Raw genomic sequence first — 19,805 nt, 5'->3', positions numbered from 1 at the left:
AGCTACAACATACGAAACGCGATATGAATTGCTGATTCATAATGAAGATATCGGTGTTGTATCGCGCTAGTGAGCTGCTTGTAGGCAGCGAAAAAAGACGGAAAGTTACTGACAGTCATTTACCAAACATCTGTCTAAATTAAAAAGTGACGCAATGACAAACACTGGCCGTCAGTAGCTTCCGTCTATACATTCCCAGTCTATAAGCTGACTTTTACTATATTAACTTCATTGCATTCATTACTAAACGTAACTTCCACGGCATTTGCATTGAAAGCTGCCAGATGAGTCGAATTTGCATTGCGTTTTTTAATATGACAGGAGATGTTGATACAAATATTGTAAAAGATAATTTTCTTAATAATGACTTCGCTAAGAGTAGAACCAAGAGCAAACCAGTAGAGCCTGGCAGATTTTCAAAGGCTCAATGTAAACATAATTGTATTGCCTCTACATTTTTTCGTGTTCAAACTGTACTTGAACACTGGAGAGATAAAAACAGTCACAAATGTTGAGGGAATATGTTTATTATTTAAAGACATTCAAGAATCTGCCAGGCTCTTCAGAAATGCTCTTGTACTTCTAAATGTTCCTACAATTATATTACAAAACGTAATATTTTTCTTTTGTATAAAATTTGAACGAATTGGTGAAATAATTTACCAATATTCTGGTGTAGTAGATTCAAAAGATTAATAAATCAATGAACCGTAATCAGTTGCAACTAACCTGTGTTTGGAACTGCTACTTTTATGTGAGTCTTTGTGGGGGCTGCTCTTATGTTTGGAAGAATGCCTGAAACAATAACAATGATTTTAATATAAAACAAATGATGAATTAATAACAGGAATATGACACCTATCATTTAGGATAAGTCCACCTATGAAAGAATATATAAGAATTCTTTGGCTTGGTTGCACGAAAGCCGGTTAAATTTTTGCTGAGATTAAATTTACGAGTACCAATCAGAGAAGGCGCTTTTGAAAAGACGGCTTCTCTGATTGGTTCTCATGATATTAATCACGGTTAAAATTTAACCGGCTTTTGTGCAACCGGCACTTATACAGTATAGTTGGAGGAATTTCTCCAAATCCTCAGTTAGAGCTACAAAAATAGTTGCAATTTGCAGATGGAAGCTTCTAAGATATCTTCAGTCTGATTTGTTCCCAAATAATAATGATAAATATTGTGAACTGTTATTTACTAGTAAGGCAATTAAAATCAATTATTAAGAAACATCACTTCAATTAAAATCAATTATTAATAAATTAAAGTTATCACTTCTAAATGCACTCAAGCACAAACGTTTGTTATTGAAGGCTCTTCTTTCGATGAATCCAACGATGAATATAGATACCGTAGATGATAATTGATAGAATATGAGAGCAATAGTCGATGAAAAAGTGTAGTCGATGAGTGAGTGTAGTATGAATAAGTGATAATATAGAAAAGGTGTTGAAAAAATGGAGAAATGGTGAAAAGTAGATATAGGAATGTAGAAAGCTATAGTGAAAAGTGTAGGAGTGGCCTTACCGATCCTTCTCGTGTTTGCCCTTCTTGTGGGGCGGATACCGGTCCTTGCCGCCCGGCCGCTTGCGGTTGGGCATACTCGTCGCGGAACTCGTCGCCGGCTGTATTCTTGTCCTCCTCGGCCGCCTCCCGCTCCAGGTCCGACCAGTCCTTGCCCGACTCGTCCGAACTGCCCAGCTCCTCCTCCGTCGAGCCGCTGTCCTCCGACGCCTCCGAGTAGTCAGAGTCGTCAGACTCCTCTTCCGACTCAAGGTCGGTCGGCTCGTACACCTGAAACAACACAACAAACATTCAAATCGCCCAGTCTTATACAAAACAGCTTTATTAAAAGAAAACTTTCTAGATTAATTGGTTACTTAGTCAAACACGAGGTCATTCATAAACAGCAGTATGGCTTTCAGACTAACAAAAATACAATTGATTCTATAACTCTCTTAACTCAAACAATTGCCAATAACTTCACTAATAATAAGAAAACAATAGCCATTTTCCTGGATTTAGCTAAGGCCTTTGACACCATTCCTCATTCAAAATTACTGAACAAGATGGAGAAATTAGGAATTTCGAGGTGTACCCCTTAGATTATTCACCAGTTACCTGAGTGATAGACATCAAAAGCTTATCTTAGAAAATAAAACTAGTTCTAGACTTTTGAGTGATTTTGGTCTCCCACAGGACACGGTGCTATCTCCTATCCTTTTTCTCATTTACATTAATGATTTAATCAAACTTGATATTGAGAACTGTGTGACACTTGCTTTTGCAGATGACACCGCCTTAATATTTACTGGTAATTCATGGGAAGAGGTTAAAAATAGGGCTGAATCTGGATTAAGAACTGTTAAAGCCTGGTTAGATGAGCATATACTTACCCTCAACGCAAAGAAAAGTGTATTTTTAGCCTTTTCACCGAATGTTGTTGGTTTGCCGCTTGATCTCACTCATATTCATATTCATAGTCCTGATTGTAACCTTTCAGATTCATCAGATTGTAGTTGTTCAAAATTAGGTAGAGAAAAATTCTTCAAGTATCTGGGTGTCACTGTTGATCAAATCTTCGGTGGGATGTCCACATCATGCCACTTGTAATAAGCTTAAACACTGGATCAACAAATTCTACACTATCAGTAAATTGAGTAACATAGCCGTTTCTAGATTGGTTTATTGTGCTTACATCCAGTCTTTTCTTCAATATGGATTATCGTTTGGGGCGCTGCCTACATGAATCACTTGAATAAGATAATTGTTATTCAGAAGACCTTATTAAAGGCAATTCTTGGAAAGCCCAGACGTTTCCCTAGTGACAATCTTTTCAGGGAACTGAATGTGCTGACTGTCAGGCAGCTTCACACGAAAAACTGATAATCTACATGAATAAGCATAGTAATCTTTTCAATCTCCGTTTATCACCGTACAATCTTCGTCCCTCATCCATCACTTTCGAATCTCATCATACAGTTTTATCCATTTGTAGAAAGCAGTTCAATTACATTGTCCATAAACTTGTTAACGTAAAACCTGATCATTTTATCTCTAACAATTTGACCAGAAATCTTTCTAACGAAATAAGTCAATGGATCACATCGCATAACTCTACTGATTTGTTCGATTTCTTGTAACTTTTCACATTTCAACCCTTTTTTTCTCTTAAATAAGTTCATTATTTCTTGTTAATTGTCTGTATTCTCGAGATTTTTTATTATACAAATTCATACTTATAATTTATATTTTTGTTTCATGCTTCACTTTGGTTCTGTAGTTTTTTGTAACACTCGGCCCCTGCACACAGGCTTTGCCTTTGCAGGGACCTTCCGTGTTTTTGTTAACCTGCTACTTTAAGTTATTTTGTTTTAGTTTTAAGTTATTTATTTCATAACTACTTTGTACAATAACTATGTTGTAAAAAGGAAAATAAATTAAATTTGAATTTGAAACAAAATAGTGTGTTAAATGTATTCACAGCTTGTACTCCTGTGCTACTACAATTATATCACAGTTAATTTTTGTTAGATTCATGTATACAAAACATATGAATAACTTCTGTTAGGCTACTATTACTATTTTAGCATAAAAATGTGTTTTATTTTTATAGTTTAATTCTGTTATGCTTTGTGTATAAGTAATGTATATACAATTGAGAATAACAATTCTATTCAATTATGTTTGAAATAAATGTAGTTGGAGACTAATGATAATACATTTTCGAATATTGGTACAGCTAATAAAAGAATGTTTTGGTAATTTGTTTATCAATATATTTAATAATAAAAATTCCCATGAATGGACTTGATACATCCCTTAATACAAGTTTTGCTAAGAGGGAGGCAAAATATATTTCTGATATTATGCAAATAATTCATATTATTCCATATTAATATGATAGAAAATGTTAATGTAAAGAACACCAAAGAAAATAAAAGTATAAAGAACATCATAAAAGTATTTTTGAAGATAATTATGTCCCCTACAATCTAAAAATGAAAAGCATTTCTATCCTCGCTAGGGTATGAGGTACACCATTCAAAAAAAAAAAAAAAAAAAAAACAACACATGTTTCAAGAATAAAATAATAGTAAACAATTTCAAACAACTTACCTCATCTTCTTCTTCCTCCTCCAAATCTTCTACTTCATCATCACTCTCCGGATCCAAGAAAGTCCATCCTCCACTTTTGAAGAACTCGTCTGGATCGTCAGTGATTGTTTTCATGATCTTGGTCCAGTTCAACGTCTGAATACCTTCTGTGTAGTGGATGTCACATGAGCTGCAAATTACACACACTTTTCAATCTCAAGAACACGACAAAAATATTGAACAAAATTATAATTCTAATGATTTATTACATGCAGATGGAAATAAACGAGAAAATGCATTTGTTCATCAAATGCTAATGAATAAGAAATAATTATGAAACGAAATTCCAATTTAAATGCTGTCAACCACCCCGAAGACCTCTGCTCCTGAAATATTGACAACTGGGTGAACAGAATGATAGAAGGAAATTCGAGCTACTATCCAAAAATTATTCGCCAGCCCGGGAGTCCAAACCCGATTCCTCTTATTTGCCGGATAGAATAGAATATTATTTTATTGATGCTTGTTACTAGGCTATTCCTTAGGTTATAAGCTCTGATTGAATAAATTTGACGTCAACTCACTGCTCTCAATATGTAAGTGAGATTCAATATGTTCCATCGTCGAAGTTTCTGTATTATTTTCTGGTATGAGAAAATATGAGATTGCGATCTCATACTTCCTTGTGAACTACTAGATTATTAAAGGAAACAATTTCCTTGCTGGGGTTTCTTGATATGTATTGGGATGTAGAAAAAGGTTGAAAAATAAACGTTATGTCACTATTCGAGGTAAAATTAGGATTTCACCTGAATTAGAATAAAAAAATCAACAAAAGAAGAATCGTTTGATAATTAATGTGCAAGAAGACTCTGCTAAACAGACACAAGTCCTTTAACAACATAGAGCCGGAAATAAGTTTCAAAATGGAATGGCATCAAACAAGACTATGAATATTACATACTTCAGCCATTCTTTGACGTGGTCGAGCATGTTCATTGGTACTGCGTTCACCATGGACACTTTGCGTTGGTAGTCCTTGAATACGAAAATCATATCGAAGTTCTTCAGGTGGAACTGAACTCTCTCAAAATGTACAAGCTCAATATCTTCGAGTGTAATCACAAATGGCGGCTGTAACAAAGTGGTGAGAAAAAAAATTAATTACAAAAACTCAACGAACAATAGTTATTCAATTATAAAATTATCAAGAAAATTGAAGTAATACTAGCATATTGTCATTTAAATGCAAAAGCATAACCTTCATCTAGCTTCTCCTTACTCATTCTCAATAATCCCTAACAAGTATGCAAAAGTGTAGCTGAATGTGTATCAGCCAGGAAGGAAAACTTTATGCCCTGGGTCTTGACGAACGGCTCAACTTCACTTTTTCTCAGTATCCCAAGAAATGTTCAGAATAGGTACGTTACTTGATGAAGTGAGATCCTCACTAATGAGAACCTCCCAAATAAATAATTGGTTTTGGCACTAACATGATTTAGTTTTCATTCAATAACTAATTAATTTGTATCGATGAATTTTGATTCAAGACAGACTACAGTACCAACAAAACCTCCAACAATAAACTTTGTCTCACCCACTAGGTGCTATTCAATATCCGTAAAAAAACTTATTATTTCCTGTGAAATTATAATTTTTATTAAAATAAAGTGGATTTTTTGACAATTTTTCAAGTCTCTTCAATTATGGAAAACATCAACATTCAGTCTACATACTTAATCAATAAATGTTGTTTTGTTCACTTGAATTTCATTCAATAGTCACTAATATTATTCATTAGTAGCTCATCAAAGTCATTCAATATGAAATAAATTTTTATCGATCAAATTTTATTCAAAATAGGTTAAAGTACCAACAAAACTCCCAACAATGAATTTTATATTTTTGTAAGGCAATGAAATTGATTTGATTTGTGTTACCCATTCGGTGAGGTTGACCAAACATCCGCTAGTGGGCTGCAGCAGCACCGTACTGCGATAGGGCGCGCCCGGAAAGCCGAGATCCCTGAACGGTGTGTCGAACTCGATCTCCTGCTTGGTGATGCCCTCCACCTTCTCGCAGAAACTCTTGAAGGCCGTCTTCAGCTTGTGCCTGAGCTCGCGTTCGGCCTGTTCGGCGGCGATGTCGTCACGGTCGTGCATGTGCTGGTGCTTGCCCAGGTCAGTCGTGATCTCACCCACCTCCGTGTAGAACTGCACGTCCACGTGCTTCTTCTTGCCGAACATTATTGCGTGCTGAAATCCAGCCACAAACAAACATTTCAGATGAGTTGAATAAGGGTTAGGGTTTAGTGAAGGGGTAAGGGGAGAGCTAAAAAAGGGTTAAGGGTTAGTTGAGTAGATATTTAAGTCAGTTGAGCTGAATTAGGGACTATATGATACGATGATAATAAGAAGGATGCATTCATTATAATATGTTTCATTCGAAGTTCAAACTAACAGCTGATATTTCTCTCTTTGAACTAATATGGTGCATACGGGCCTATGTAAAGTTCAAGTTATAAAAGCATCACTTGATTAACATTGTTGTGTTGCTGTCCTTGTCTGACATTAGACAAAGTAAATAGCTCTAACCTTTTCTAGCACCGCAACGTTGCAAATTGTTCCAAAAATAGTATTAATTGCAAAAAAAAATCAATCTCAAAATAAATATGAACATTCCTTTTAAAAATATATTTTCTCGACGATCAAAATAGAATTGATTATTATTAACAAGAATAAATGCGGTAACGCAGAAAATCCATAATGATGTTGTCTTAACTTTCTCACTATTCAACTAGATGATAATTTCAAAGTAAATCAATAGAATAGAATGAGTTTTTTATTTGATGACGTGGCGAAGTTTGGACAGTAATGTCCACTCTACCACTCAAAAAAGACCAATCACGCAATAAAAGTAGAATATAAGCAACTAAATATTTAATAAAGTTTTCAGGTAGTTGAAAATTCGCTTCCTGCACTTGAGTGATCAATCTATATAATAAGAGAGAGTAGGGTTGTGTTTGTTAGTGTGTTCGTTTGTTCGCATCAAAACATGTCAACTTGTGGTTTGCATACCGGAAAAACGGGAATGATTTAGATCTCCAAATTATGCTCATAGATTCTAAAAATATCAATTTTCCTTCTAGATTTTTCTGAATCAATGTTAAAATTTCATCAATGGTACACACGATTTCATAAAAAAAATCACCAGCTCATATGGTCGAAATTAACAGAAAAAATCAAGGAAATTGTGCCACTCAGCAAAAAAACAAACTTAATAATAAGTACTATTCCTAATAGGTTTGATAGGCCAGAATTAAATGAAGCAATCAATTCGACAAACAAATCAATCCATAATACAATCAACAGCCTAAAAAATAAGAATCTAAACAACTGGGGATTTGTTTTCTAAATGAAAGGCTGAAAAGACATAACTTACTAATCATGGGTTGCATCTAAATCGATCTGGCAAAGTAATCTTTTGTAATAGATTGGCAGAGCTGATTGAAAGCCGTTTGCAATCCTCTGTTTTAAAAACAGTCAAAAAAACAAATAACGATTTTTTAGTAAATTGGCTCAAAACAGGGAAAGGGAAATAGCTACAAATGCTAGAGATAGAGTAGCACAAGATGGTAAGGTTTTTAGTATTTATCATCAAAATATTCAGTATCTTCGCAACAAAATTGACAGATTAGAAGTATTTCTTAAACAGGAGGATCCTGACATTGTTATTTCACAGAGCATGGCTTAAAAATAAAGGAAATAAATCAAGTTAGGATTCCAGGTTATTCACTGAGATCAGAATTTTGTAGAATAGCTCATAGAAGTGGTGGTGTATGTATATTCACTAGCAATGCTAAACATACCCAAACTTATGAACTGGATTTTGTTAAGAGATTTTCTGTTGAGATGGATTTAGAGGTGACGGGACTAAGGTTAAAAATTGATGATCGATTTGAGGTAGCAGTGTTAGGTATCTATAGGTCACCAAATGGAGACTGGCAAAAATTTTGTGAGCTGCTCCATACACTTTTGGAAATTACAACCGCTCGTTTCACAATGTTATAGTAGTAGGAGATTTCAATACCGATTTTGCCAGGCAGGATAAAATGACAGAGGATATTAGAGATATTATTAATATGAATAATTTAGAAATTAAGGTCCACGAATATACAAGAGTAACTCGAACTTCACAGACAATATGATAATATCCTCACAAATATAGAAGGTTGTAATGTCAGGTTAGGTAGCTCAGATCTATCAGATCATAACTATCAAATTTTGATGTTATGTTGCAGGGCCAGAATCCAAGCAGAAAAAAAACTTTTGTGAAAGAAATTCAGCAATATGAGCTAGGAAATATAAATTGTTTGAAGCAGGAACTGCTTCAAGAAAATTGGAGTAGTGTTTATAACAGTTGTAACCTAAATTACAAATATAAGCAATTCATTGATACTCTAAGATTCACATTAGTGTATGCTGTCCAATAAAAAAGTCAAAGTAAAAAGTAAATTAAACAAAGTAGATGAATGGATAACTGAAGATATTCTTACTCAAAGAAATATTGTTAGGGAAGCTTATGAGGAATTTAAATTAGTGAGGGATGTTCCGAGTGAAGTCAAATACAAATGTCTAAAGAAAAACTATGCAAAAGAAGTGAGGAAAGCTAAGTGTAAGAAAACAGCTGAAATATTAACAACTAGTACCAATTTTAACTCTGCTGTTTGGGAGGTAATTAATAGAAATAGGAGAGCAGCTCAAAAAGATACAGTTACTAATGTCCCTAGGATAATCGATGAACATGGAAATTATATGGATGATAGTATAGACATTTGTAACTTTTTCAATAAGTATTATCAACAGGTTGCATATAATCTCCAAAAGTCACTGAACACTAATACTTATAATACAACTACATTAAATGCTGAGCCAATTGAAAAGGTATTTAAATTTCATCCATTATCAAGAGATGAGTTGTAAAGAATAATAAAAAATTTGAATAACAAAAAAACAGTAGGATGGATGGGGTCTCAAGCAAAATTTTTAAAGAATGTGAAAATGAATTACTGGACCCTTATTGCATCTCCTTAATACTTCACTAGAGCAGTGTGTTGAGCTCACCAAGGTGGATGGGAATGAAATAGTAAAAATTGAATCTCAAAAACTGGAGGTCCAGGCTGGAGTACCTCAAGGCTCAATTCTGGGTCCCTTACTGTTTCTGTTGTATGTGAACCAATTACCAATAGAGTTAAAAGATCACAGAGCTCTGTTGTTTGCTGATGACACATCGCTTATCTTTAACAATTATTTATTAAATAGTCTAGAAATAAATGCTTTTACTGGAGTACAGTCAATTGTCCAATTCTTGAAGCAAAGGCAATTAACAATAAATAGTAAGAAATGTCAATTCCTACAATTCAAAAGTAAATATAATTCAGTAGAGGATAGAGAAATAAATGTGTTTGTAGAGGAAAATGAATTAGACCAAGAAGAGAAAGTAGCATTCTTGGGAATTTTATTGGACAGGAAATTAACATGGCATCCTTACATTGAGAGGATATGTAATAAGATATCATCTGGGGTATTTGTCCTGCGGCAGCTTGCTAGGCTGAATGATAAAAAACTACTGTTAACTGCTTACCATGGACTTATACTATCTCATATTAGGTATGCTATTTTAGTATGGGGTAATTCATCTCAACAAAATATGGACAGGGTGTTTAAGATTCAAAAGAAGGCACTCAGATGTATAGAGAAAGTGAATAGGTTAGACTCTTGTAGGCCTTTATTTAAAAAGCTTGGTCTATTAACTGTGCCATCTTTGTATGTATATGAAGTTGTAATGCATGTGAAAACGAGTGGTGTGATCCAGAATTCAGATGTTCATGAGTATAATACGCGAAACAGAGCAGATTATCATATAATGGGTCACAATAGTAGGTTATTTGAACAAAAACCAGATTATATTGGTAGGAAATTTTATAACAAGCTACCTCAAATCTTGAAAAGTAATGATGATTTGAAGATTTTCAAAAACCAAATTAAAAAATATTTAATTGATACAGCTTTTTATAGTGTACAAGAATTCCTTTCAAACCTAAACTAGGTTGAACTACTTAGTGTTAGAATTATTATGTAATAACATGACTTGTCTTATACTCCATGGCTGGAGTCTTTAGGACGTAATCTTAAAAAAAAAAAAAAAATAAAAAAGGAACATCTGTTTCTATTATTGCTTTCCACCTGATATCCCTTAACCTCAATAATATTGTTTTGATAATTGATAAATATTTTCAATAATAATGATAATATTTTTATTATAAATATAATAATAGTATTGTTTTGATAATTAATGAATATTTTCATTTTCACAAACTCTGTATAATTATATGGTGAATGTGAAACAGCTGCATCAAAGAAATTATCTCAAAAACATCTGTTTAGAAAAAACATAGTTTTGAAACTTCGTTTTCCTGATGCAATGTTCAAAGTGCGTACAGATTTACGCGCCGCGAACATGAGCAATTCACTTTTAATCATCTGATGCCAAGCTTTTTATATCTGTATCTTACCGTTTGTGTATTGCTCATGTTCGCGGCGAGTATATCTGTACGCACCCTTAGGCCTACACGTGGCATGGATTATTAATTTTTGAGCTAGAACAGTTTTTTGAGACAAAGTGCTTAATAAACGTCTACAGTTTCATCAATGCTGTATTGGCAATATGAAAACGCATGCAGTTAATATGTCTTTGAATAAAGGTGTTGATATTTACATAAATAAATTATTATTCTAATTAAAATTTCAAAATTATTCGAGCCCTGATAGAATGACTGACTCACTGTACAGTCAGTCAAAAATTTTAATATTGGAATGAGGGGTATTTTGGCAAGCTGAGCAAAAAATATAAGGTCATATGCACCTTTTCGTTATATCTTCAAATGAAAAATGAGTTTTGTGAGTTGTCAAAATTCCCTCAGAAAAAGAAACTATTCAACTTATTCTATCTTTTAGTCAAATAACAATGAACATCCATCCATCCATCTATTATCTTCTATAATACACGTATACAGGTGTAAAGTATAGGAAAATTATGTTGGACGCATCATCACGTCTGAAGTACTGGACTGATTAAATTGAAATTTTGCATAATTATTATAGAATCTTGCTTAACCGAGGATGGTTATAAACCTATTTTAAATTCTTCAAGATTTGATTACATCAAGTTTTCAGTTTGTCAAGTTTTCAATTATTTGTCATGCTTTCAGTTGTTGTAAGGAAGCAGCAGAAAATTTCTCTTAAAAGGGAAATTAGAAGATAGGTATTAGATTGGGGATCTTTTTCAAATGATAAAAACAGGTTTTTCGCCACACTTGGATGTAATGAGCTGGTTTACGTGCGTCATATGGAGGCCGAAAGTGATTGTTTTCCGACCAGGCCGGTAAAACTTTACGGCCATAGGGCTGTAAAATAACCTTGAATAACAGCTGATCGTGTCCAATCTCACAAAAATCATAGAGAGATAATCTCATAACGACTGTAATAATCTATATAATTATGTATCGTGAATCGCGGTATTAGCCTATGTCTATAATATATTTTATAAATTACTGTTTCATAATTTGATATTTATTATTGTGTTTTTGATATCAAACAATAGAATACGATGATATCTCTATAGCCTCAACAATATAATGTTTGCTGCATTATCCATTGTCAGAAAGGTACGTATCGCAAGTATTTAAAAGTGAAGAATCGAATTTGAAATCAAAGTACAATAATTGTATCAATATTTAAAAGTGAGGTAGAGTAATAATTGTTTCTTTTTATTATCGAATTCCACTTCTTAATGCAATACAATCAACAATAATAATAAGAAAATACAGCAGAGATCTGAAGTTTAAGGTAAGCCTACTGGTGAAACTCAGCCTTGACTGAAAAATACCTAGTAATTTTTCGGTAATTCATTATTAAAACTTTTAGATAATTTTTCTTCAATATTAAACCATATAGAGAAAACATTAGGCCCACTCAAGATTGAATCTTCGAATGTTTTCTCTATGATTTAACTATTTTCAGAGCAATATTTTGTTGTGAAAATGCCGGCAAACCGGCTTTAAATTTGCCGCTATACACTATATTATAGTAGCCTACATACGTTACCTGACTTAATTCATAGTGAAAATTTTATTGTGAGACAGATAATAATATTAATTTTAATAATATAAGTCATGAGCCAAAGTCTGTAGTTGTACGCTTTTTAGGAGTGAAGTAAACTTTTTTAGAAGTCTAGTTCACAGTACCTACAGTATTACGTTTATGCTAAGTGTTATCAGTCAGGCCTCTACGTTTAACAATACGGAATGGCCGAGAGCGTAAAGGCGTAATACATCAGAACTCAAAGCTCAGTGAATAACAAACATGATCTAGGTTCGAATCTCGGTGACATTTTTTTTGTCGATGAATTTCGACTTTTATTAGCTATTTTTTTATATTAGTTACCGTAATTTAAATTTCAATCAATTTTTTAGATATATTTTGAGACAAAACTGTGAAATATTGATTTTTTCATCACATTATTTCAAAATAGTAATGAAAATTCTATTCATCCATCTATCCATGAGATATTGCACCGGGCGCAAAGCGCGAGCTATAAAAATTCAAACAATTATTCGAAATATTAATAGTATAAAAATATGGTCACTATTGTAAATTATTAATTAGTAATATTGAAATTAATTGACAGTAAAAGTTGTCATAACCAAGATTCAAACTATCATAATAGGCTGTTTGAATTTTATTTATTTTTCAATTTCTTTCATATTGGGAAGTCTTTTTTTGTGTGGCGAAAAATAGCGTTCGCAACACGGGCAAAAATGTTTTTCCGGCTCTCGAACGCTTTAAGTTCTCGACTTCGTCTCGAACTTGAAAACCGCGATCTCGAGCCGGAAAACGTACATTTTCGACCCTAGGTGCGAAATATACTATTCCGTCGCACCCAAATTTTTCCGCCATTTTGGAACCGCCATTTTGAATCAAACTCCTTTTTTTAATGGAAAGGTGGTCATATGATACATGATTCCGATACAGGATTTCCAGAGAAAAGGTATGGTGAAAACCGCACATCGATATTTCAAACCTTTCAAAATTAATTCTCATTCATTTCTTTTATTATAGTATAGAATATGATAGATAGATGGATATATCATCCACCTTTCTATCATCTTTGATACTATAATAAAGGAAAGAACTGGCTTGAACACGTATACACGTGTAGAGGATAGGAAAATTATGTTCGACGCATCATCACGTCTGAACTACTGGACTGATTTACTTGAAATGCTGCTTATAAATTCTTAATCAACCGAGGATTCTTATAGGCCTATTTTCATTATTTCTTCTATATTTCATTACGTCAAGTTTTAAAATAGACCCTTGCGAAGCACGGGTTACCTGCCAGTCTATATAATAAGAGAGAGTAGGGTTGTGTTTGTTCGTGTGTTCGTTTGTTCGCATCAAAACATGTCAACTTGTGGATTGCATGCCGGAAAAACGGGAATGATTTAGATCTCCAAATTTTGCACATAGATTCTAAAAATATCAATCTCGTGCATCTGGAAGCCCAAATTTCAATTTTCCTTCTAGATTTCTCAGAATTAATGTCCAAATTTCATTCATGCTACCTTACATGAAGTTCCATTTACGTCATAGGCTACATTGTCATTGTTGAAGCCCAGAAGTGTTTTTTATGAGGAGGGTATAATGCTGTTACAAAACACACATTTTCGAACGGAGCCGTGTAGCAACGGTAAAACGCTCGATTTCGGAGCGATGGTTCCTCGGTTCAAATCCCGATTCTTCCCAATTTTTTGTTCTTAATTTTTTCCCTCGAAACGTATTATCAATTATTTTTTGAAGGAATTTGTTTTCAGTACAATTGAACTGGGATTTTATCAAATAATTATTTTTAATGTAAAATTTTGCCACCAGTACAAATGAATTGGACATAGTCTTCATGCTGTAGGCCTATCATCGAATTCCATAAAAAACATGAATAGATCACAATAAAATAAGTAATAATTTATATTTTTCAGTTATAATGTACTATCATTTCTCATTTCTCATTATCAGACACAAATTCGCAGTGAAACGAATATTTTAGGTATTTTGTTTGGAATTGGGAAAACAAAAGGCTGCCTGATTCAAATTGAGGAGGATCGATACTAAAATTTATTGATGTATTGAAAAAAATCAATATGATTCTGTGAGGTTTTCAAGTATTATGTCTTCTTCAGTTATCTATACTATAATAAAGGAAAGAACTGGCTTATACACGTAAGGAATAGGGAATTATGTTTGAACTACGAATGTAGTTCTTCTATGTTTGAATCTTCATTCTACTATGTTTGAATTAGTTTATCACGTCTGAACTACTCAACTGATTAATTTGAAATTTTGCATATAGATTCTTAATTAACCGAGGATGGTTATATGACTATTTTCAGTTCTTCAAGATTTCATTACGTCAAGTTTTCAATTTGTCATGCTTCCAGTTGTTGTATAGAAGCAGCTGAACATTTCTTTTAAAAGGGACATTAGATGATAGGTATGATTGGGGATCCTATTCGAATAAAAATAACTGATTTTCTGTCGCATCAAAATTTTGTTCCGCCATTTTGAATTCAACTTCATTTTTTAAAATTAAAAATGACAAAGTTTGAAGACAGAAAACTAACGTTGGTCATATGATACAGAATTTGAATAGAAAATGAATGCTGAAAACCGCACCGATTTCTCAAACCGTTCAAAAGTTATTCTCATTCCAAGATACTGATAAATCATCCATCTATCCATCATTACTATAATAATGGAAAGAGTTGGCTCATACACGTACGTGAAATTATGTAGGAAAATTATGTTTGACGCATCATCACGTCTGAACTACTGGACTGATTGATTTGAAATTTTGCATAAAGATTCTTTATTAACCGAGGATGGTTATAGGCCTATTTTCAAATTTCGAATATTTTATTACGTCAAGTTTTCAGTTTGCAAAGTTTTAAAATATACCCTTGCGAAGCACGGGTTACCTACTAGTGTTTACTATTTTAATGAAAATTGAGTCTTTAATATCGTTGTAAAATACAGTATAAACAAACTTGGATTAATATTAATGAATTACCTTCAAGTGAAAGTGGAGTAAAATGATCATTTCCGAATCGCACGGTTGGAAGAAGGCGTTTTTGATATTATTGTAGAGAATATCGACTTTGTCACCTCGCACTGATGTATAACGGAAACCATTCGAGTGAGCTTCAAGCGAACCTGCCACAGAAATAATACAACATAAATATTAGTCAACCTGTAATAAATTATTGATATTAGCGGAAAACTAACAGACATTTCTATAGTGAAATTAAGTAATCATTCATAAAGAGTATCTCAATGAGAAAACTCCAACTAATTTATTATGCGAATCTACCGAAAGTACTAGCAGGCTTGCTATTAAAATTTCAATATTTAAATTATGGAAAGAAATAGTTGGGAGAGAAGGAGAATTGAAGATCACATATGCATCTTTATGAATATAAATACGCATTGCAGTATTACATTCAAGATATCTAGTTTTGGGATGTTTCTAGAAATTAAATTTTAAATGCTTAGTGCCCCTTCATATTTTGCTCTTTGTGGTTATGGCAATTAATGTGACTGGCCAATCGGCTGAGGTTTCTAAGAATGGCTAAGCTTCAACAATGATTTCACAGAACTAAAATTTATCTGAAAGCAATGACAACGCAAATCTGCGTTTTTTTCTAAAAGTGGTGCCCACATAAGCTCCAAACTGAGGATTATGATCATGAAGAGAGGAACCAATGCTGTTGGATCATTTTCTATATAGTCTTTTCCACAAGATGTTATTAGTATTAGAACGAAAAAGGTGCTGATTTGTATAAATAAATAGACTACAAATAAATTAAGTACTGGTAGAGCATAAGCTGTGGCAACAGCAACAGGAAATAACAAGCAAAATTGACACGGTTAATCTCTAAAGTAATATACATTATATTTTTCAAAACTTTTCTTTTTATTTTATTTATTTATTTACAATGCAAATGACACTAATGTAATAACATTGGTAGATTGAATAATAAGGTTGTCCTTGTGCTATTTTTCTTCCAAATTTATAGGTGACAAAGTCCAAGATAAGGTTAGAATTTCACATGTACAATTTTTATAGAACTTTAGTCCAAAATAATCATTAGTTTCAAATGGTTCTTCTTTTTCATTAGATCAGGATTATGAACTTGAATTATCGTTTGTATCATGGAAGCAATATGGATGGGATTCATCTGTATGAAATCTTAATTGCAAATGAATAATCATGAAACAATTATTCATTATAATAATGATGGAAGTACGCACCCGTCATTCTTTTGTTGACAATATTGGGACGAATGTAGAGATCTTTCAGTTTGGGATTACCCTTGCTCTGTGACAGTATCAACGTGTCCTGCTTCACCAAATCTTCTTTTTCCTTTTCTTCGGCTTCGCGTGATTTGAATTTCTTCTGAACCTCCTTAATCAGACGGAATGCTGTGTTCAGATTCAAAGATGGCGGACTCAGTTCACCAGGCTCTTTGGTATTCGAACTTCGATATGTGCTGAAATAAAGAAATGCAAGAAATTATAAATTACATCAATATCCAATATAAACCAAATACATTCACAAATTGGATGCTGTTATTTTTTAGCTCCACCTAGTTTCAATTCTTAGACCTTTTGCTTGTTAGTTTCAAATATTTTTTTCAAAATAAATATTGGTAAACATTCAAGGTAACTTATCACAATAGCAAGATTATAATTAGAAAAAAGAGAAACTTCCTTGCGGAAAAATTCAATGAACAACATTGTGGAAAAATTCCTTGTGGATTAGGACAAAAACAATTGTTTTTAATTAAAAAGAAGTCTATAGTACTTCTTTCAAGTACTTATGAAAAAGAAATCTCTACTGAAACTATTCCATTCTCTTTTTAAAATACCGATGTTGAATATTATCGATAAAGAAATAATGTTATTGAAACCAAACTATTCCATGCATTCTATTGTTCTACAAAATACACTTAACGATTGTCGGCTAACACTCAAAATGCCTCCGATTGGCTGTTGGCGAGAATCAGCCAATCAGACGACAATTCTAAATGTCATCCGATAATCGGTACGTGTAAAAACGGTCATTTTCTCTTTATCTCTATTCAACTAATAGAGAGAATTCTACTGAAACTATTTTTTTTAATACAATCATATTTTCCTAACCATATCTTTCATTCTTCATTACTGTCTGTACTAAGAATACTATTGATACAGGCGAATTCTTTTGCAACTATTACATTGATACTTTGAGAGCATACATCAATAGCTGTTTGGTAGAATGAAGTTCGCTTACATTTCTTTGACAAAGGTGGCATCAGGGTTGGCGAATGCTGCTCCCTCCCTGCCCATGGTTGCTCCCGGGTGGAACAGATTCAACCGCAGGTAGGTGTAATCGCCCTCCACGCTCTGCGATATGTTCTTTATTGTCGAAATGTGAAATGGTACCGATATTCCAAACACCGGCAGGATTACTGTTTCGTATTTACGGTCTGTCAACACACACAACAAATACACCATGAATAGTATGAGTAGGCCCTATACACAGTGTTTACCAACTCCCTACCAAAACAGGGTAATCTAGGGCATTGTTCCTCTTTCCATATTTAGAAACGTATCTAAATATATTTAAATTGTCCGGAAGTCTTCAGTTACTCACACAGCGGCCATTTTGTTTTCTTCACTTATTATTTTTTTCTAAATAATGGCATAGAGAAACGATAGCGTAAGTAGATATTCCATGGTATAGGGCGTTTATGTCGCAACTTTTACTGTTATCCCAAGCCGATAGTTACGTAGTTCTTTCCCATGCAGCTGTGTGACGCTGGTAGTCTCTCAAATTGTGCCGTTCATACACTATCACCCCAACAAAACAGTAAAAATTGACAATAATCGACAGTAATAGGCTTGAGATAACAGTAAAAGTTGCGACATAAATTCCCTATACCATGGGATATCTACTTACGCTATTGTTTCTCTATGATAATGGTTAAACATACGAAATTGAAACTTTGCACAATTATTTATAACAACTAGACAAAGCTACAAAAAATTATGATAATTTTTCAAATTCATAAAACAAAATGGCGGCCATTTAAAATTTTGTTTCTTAAAAAACTCAGAAACCGTTGGTTTTACAAAATAATTACAAGAATAACTTTTTCAGTAAATTTAAAATTGATACCTGTCGATTGGTACCTGATTTTTTAAGATTGGGCCAATATTAACTGAGATATGGCAGCTTTTGTGATAGGACACCGCTGGGGGTTAGTTGCAGTGCATGACATGCAAAGCAGACGGAGACTGTTGCATTGTTATGGCAGACTTTAACCGCATGCCACGGCATGCAACCGTTGTGTAACTGAAGACTTCCGGACAATTTAAATATGATATTTAGATATGTTTCTTACCCAGGAACAATGCCCTACAGTATTGGAAGGGAGTTCGTAAACACTCTGTATATAAAATACAACATATACGTAACATAATGACCAAGAATATAAAACAATCGCAGAGTTATTAAATTTAAAATAATGAACAATTGAAGAAAAAGTATTGATTTCCTTCTGATAAAATTATTATGTTTCGCTATCCAAATAAAATTTCTGATGGTTAACTTCATCTATGTGTTTTTATTTTCTATTTTTAAAACACATCATCAGCACAATACATTAATACAATCCATTTCACACAATTACACAGGAAAGCAAAAATAGTAAATAATAAAACAGTCTGAACATGTAATTAGAAGAAATCCTGGATACACAAAAGCTGATTTTAATGTCAATGATCTGATTCTAGTCGATGTGTATATTTAAAAGACGTTTTCGATTACAACGATTCGGTCAAAATTAGAGATTACAGAATCATAGATTTATACATAGCCACCTCTAATACAAGGCCCCTGCCTACGATATTGCAACGTCGCAGTGTAGGCCTACAATCTAATACATGATTAGTGAAAAAGATGAGCTGGTATTTTTTAAATATTTTTCACCAATCATGTATTAGATTCTAGGCCTACACTGCGACGTTGCAATATCGTAGGCCGCGGCCTTGTATTATAGGTGGCTATGATTTATACCATAATGGTACAAACAGAAACACAGTTGAAGAAAATGTGTAGATCTAAATATATTTAGATTGGAAATGACATATTTATTGTTGATACCACCTACCGACATAAATTTTGAGATCTTTGACTTCGGGTTCGTTTGGCATTTGATTTCTCGACTTGTAGGACACATTTGATTTCCTGACTTTCTCCTCCTTGCCTCCTCCCGAATTGGCGGCCAATCGCTGCTTCGCCTGCTCATTGAGTTGTGTACCCAACTCTTTCTGATGCTGTTTCCTCTTCTCTTCCGCTGATGAATCTTGCTGCAAACAGCATAAAAGCACATATTTAGATAAAACGAAGTATGTAAATATGTAAATTAGCAGAGAACCCCTCTCGGATGTCCCGTATTACCATTACACTACCTTACCATAAGACAAGAGTTCTCGAACTGTGGGAATTCAGATTTCGTATGAAAAAAATGGAGTGGATTTATA

At 33.4% G+C, this 19,805-nt stretch overlaps 1 protein-coding gene across 1 annotated transcript in view; it reads right to left on the bottom strand.

The window, feature by feature from the left end:
• Positions 1 to 19,805, bottom strand: part of LOC111052945 (FACT complex subunit spt16) — a 35,280-nt gene that overhangs the window by 4,658 nt on the left and 10,817 nt on the right. The window contains 10 exon segments of the mRNA XM_022339765.2: positions 730 to 795; positions 1,534 to 1,601; positions 1,603 to 1,800; positions 4,126 to 4,294; positions 5,069 to 5,238; positions 6,045 to 6,359; positions 15,289 to 15,431; positions 16,530 to 16,768; positions 17,551 to 17,746; positions 19,433 to 19,631. Coding sequence (XP_022195457.2) covers positions 730 to 795; positions 1,534 to 1,601; positions 1,603 to 1,800; positions 4,126 to 4,294; positions 5,069 to 5,238; positions 6,045 to 6,359; positions 15,289 to 15,431; positions 16,530 to 16,768; positions 17,551 to 17,746; positions 19,433 to 19,631 — 1,763 coding nt within the window.

The sequence above is a fragment of the Nilaparvata lugens genome, chromosome 10 (assembly GCF_014356525.2).
Source record: "Nilaparvata lugens isolate BPH chromosome 10, ASM1435652v1, whole genome shotgun sequence".
In the NCBI taxonomy this organism is placed as follows: Eukaryota; Metazoa; Arthropoda; class Insecta; order Hemiptera; family Delphacidae; genus Nilaparvata; species Nilaparvata lugens.
The sequence above is the reverse complement of the archived record's forward strand: the minus strand, read 5'-3'. Positions and strand labels throughout refer to the sequence as shown.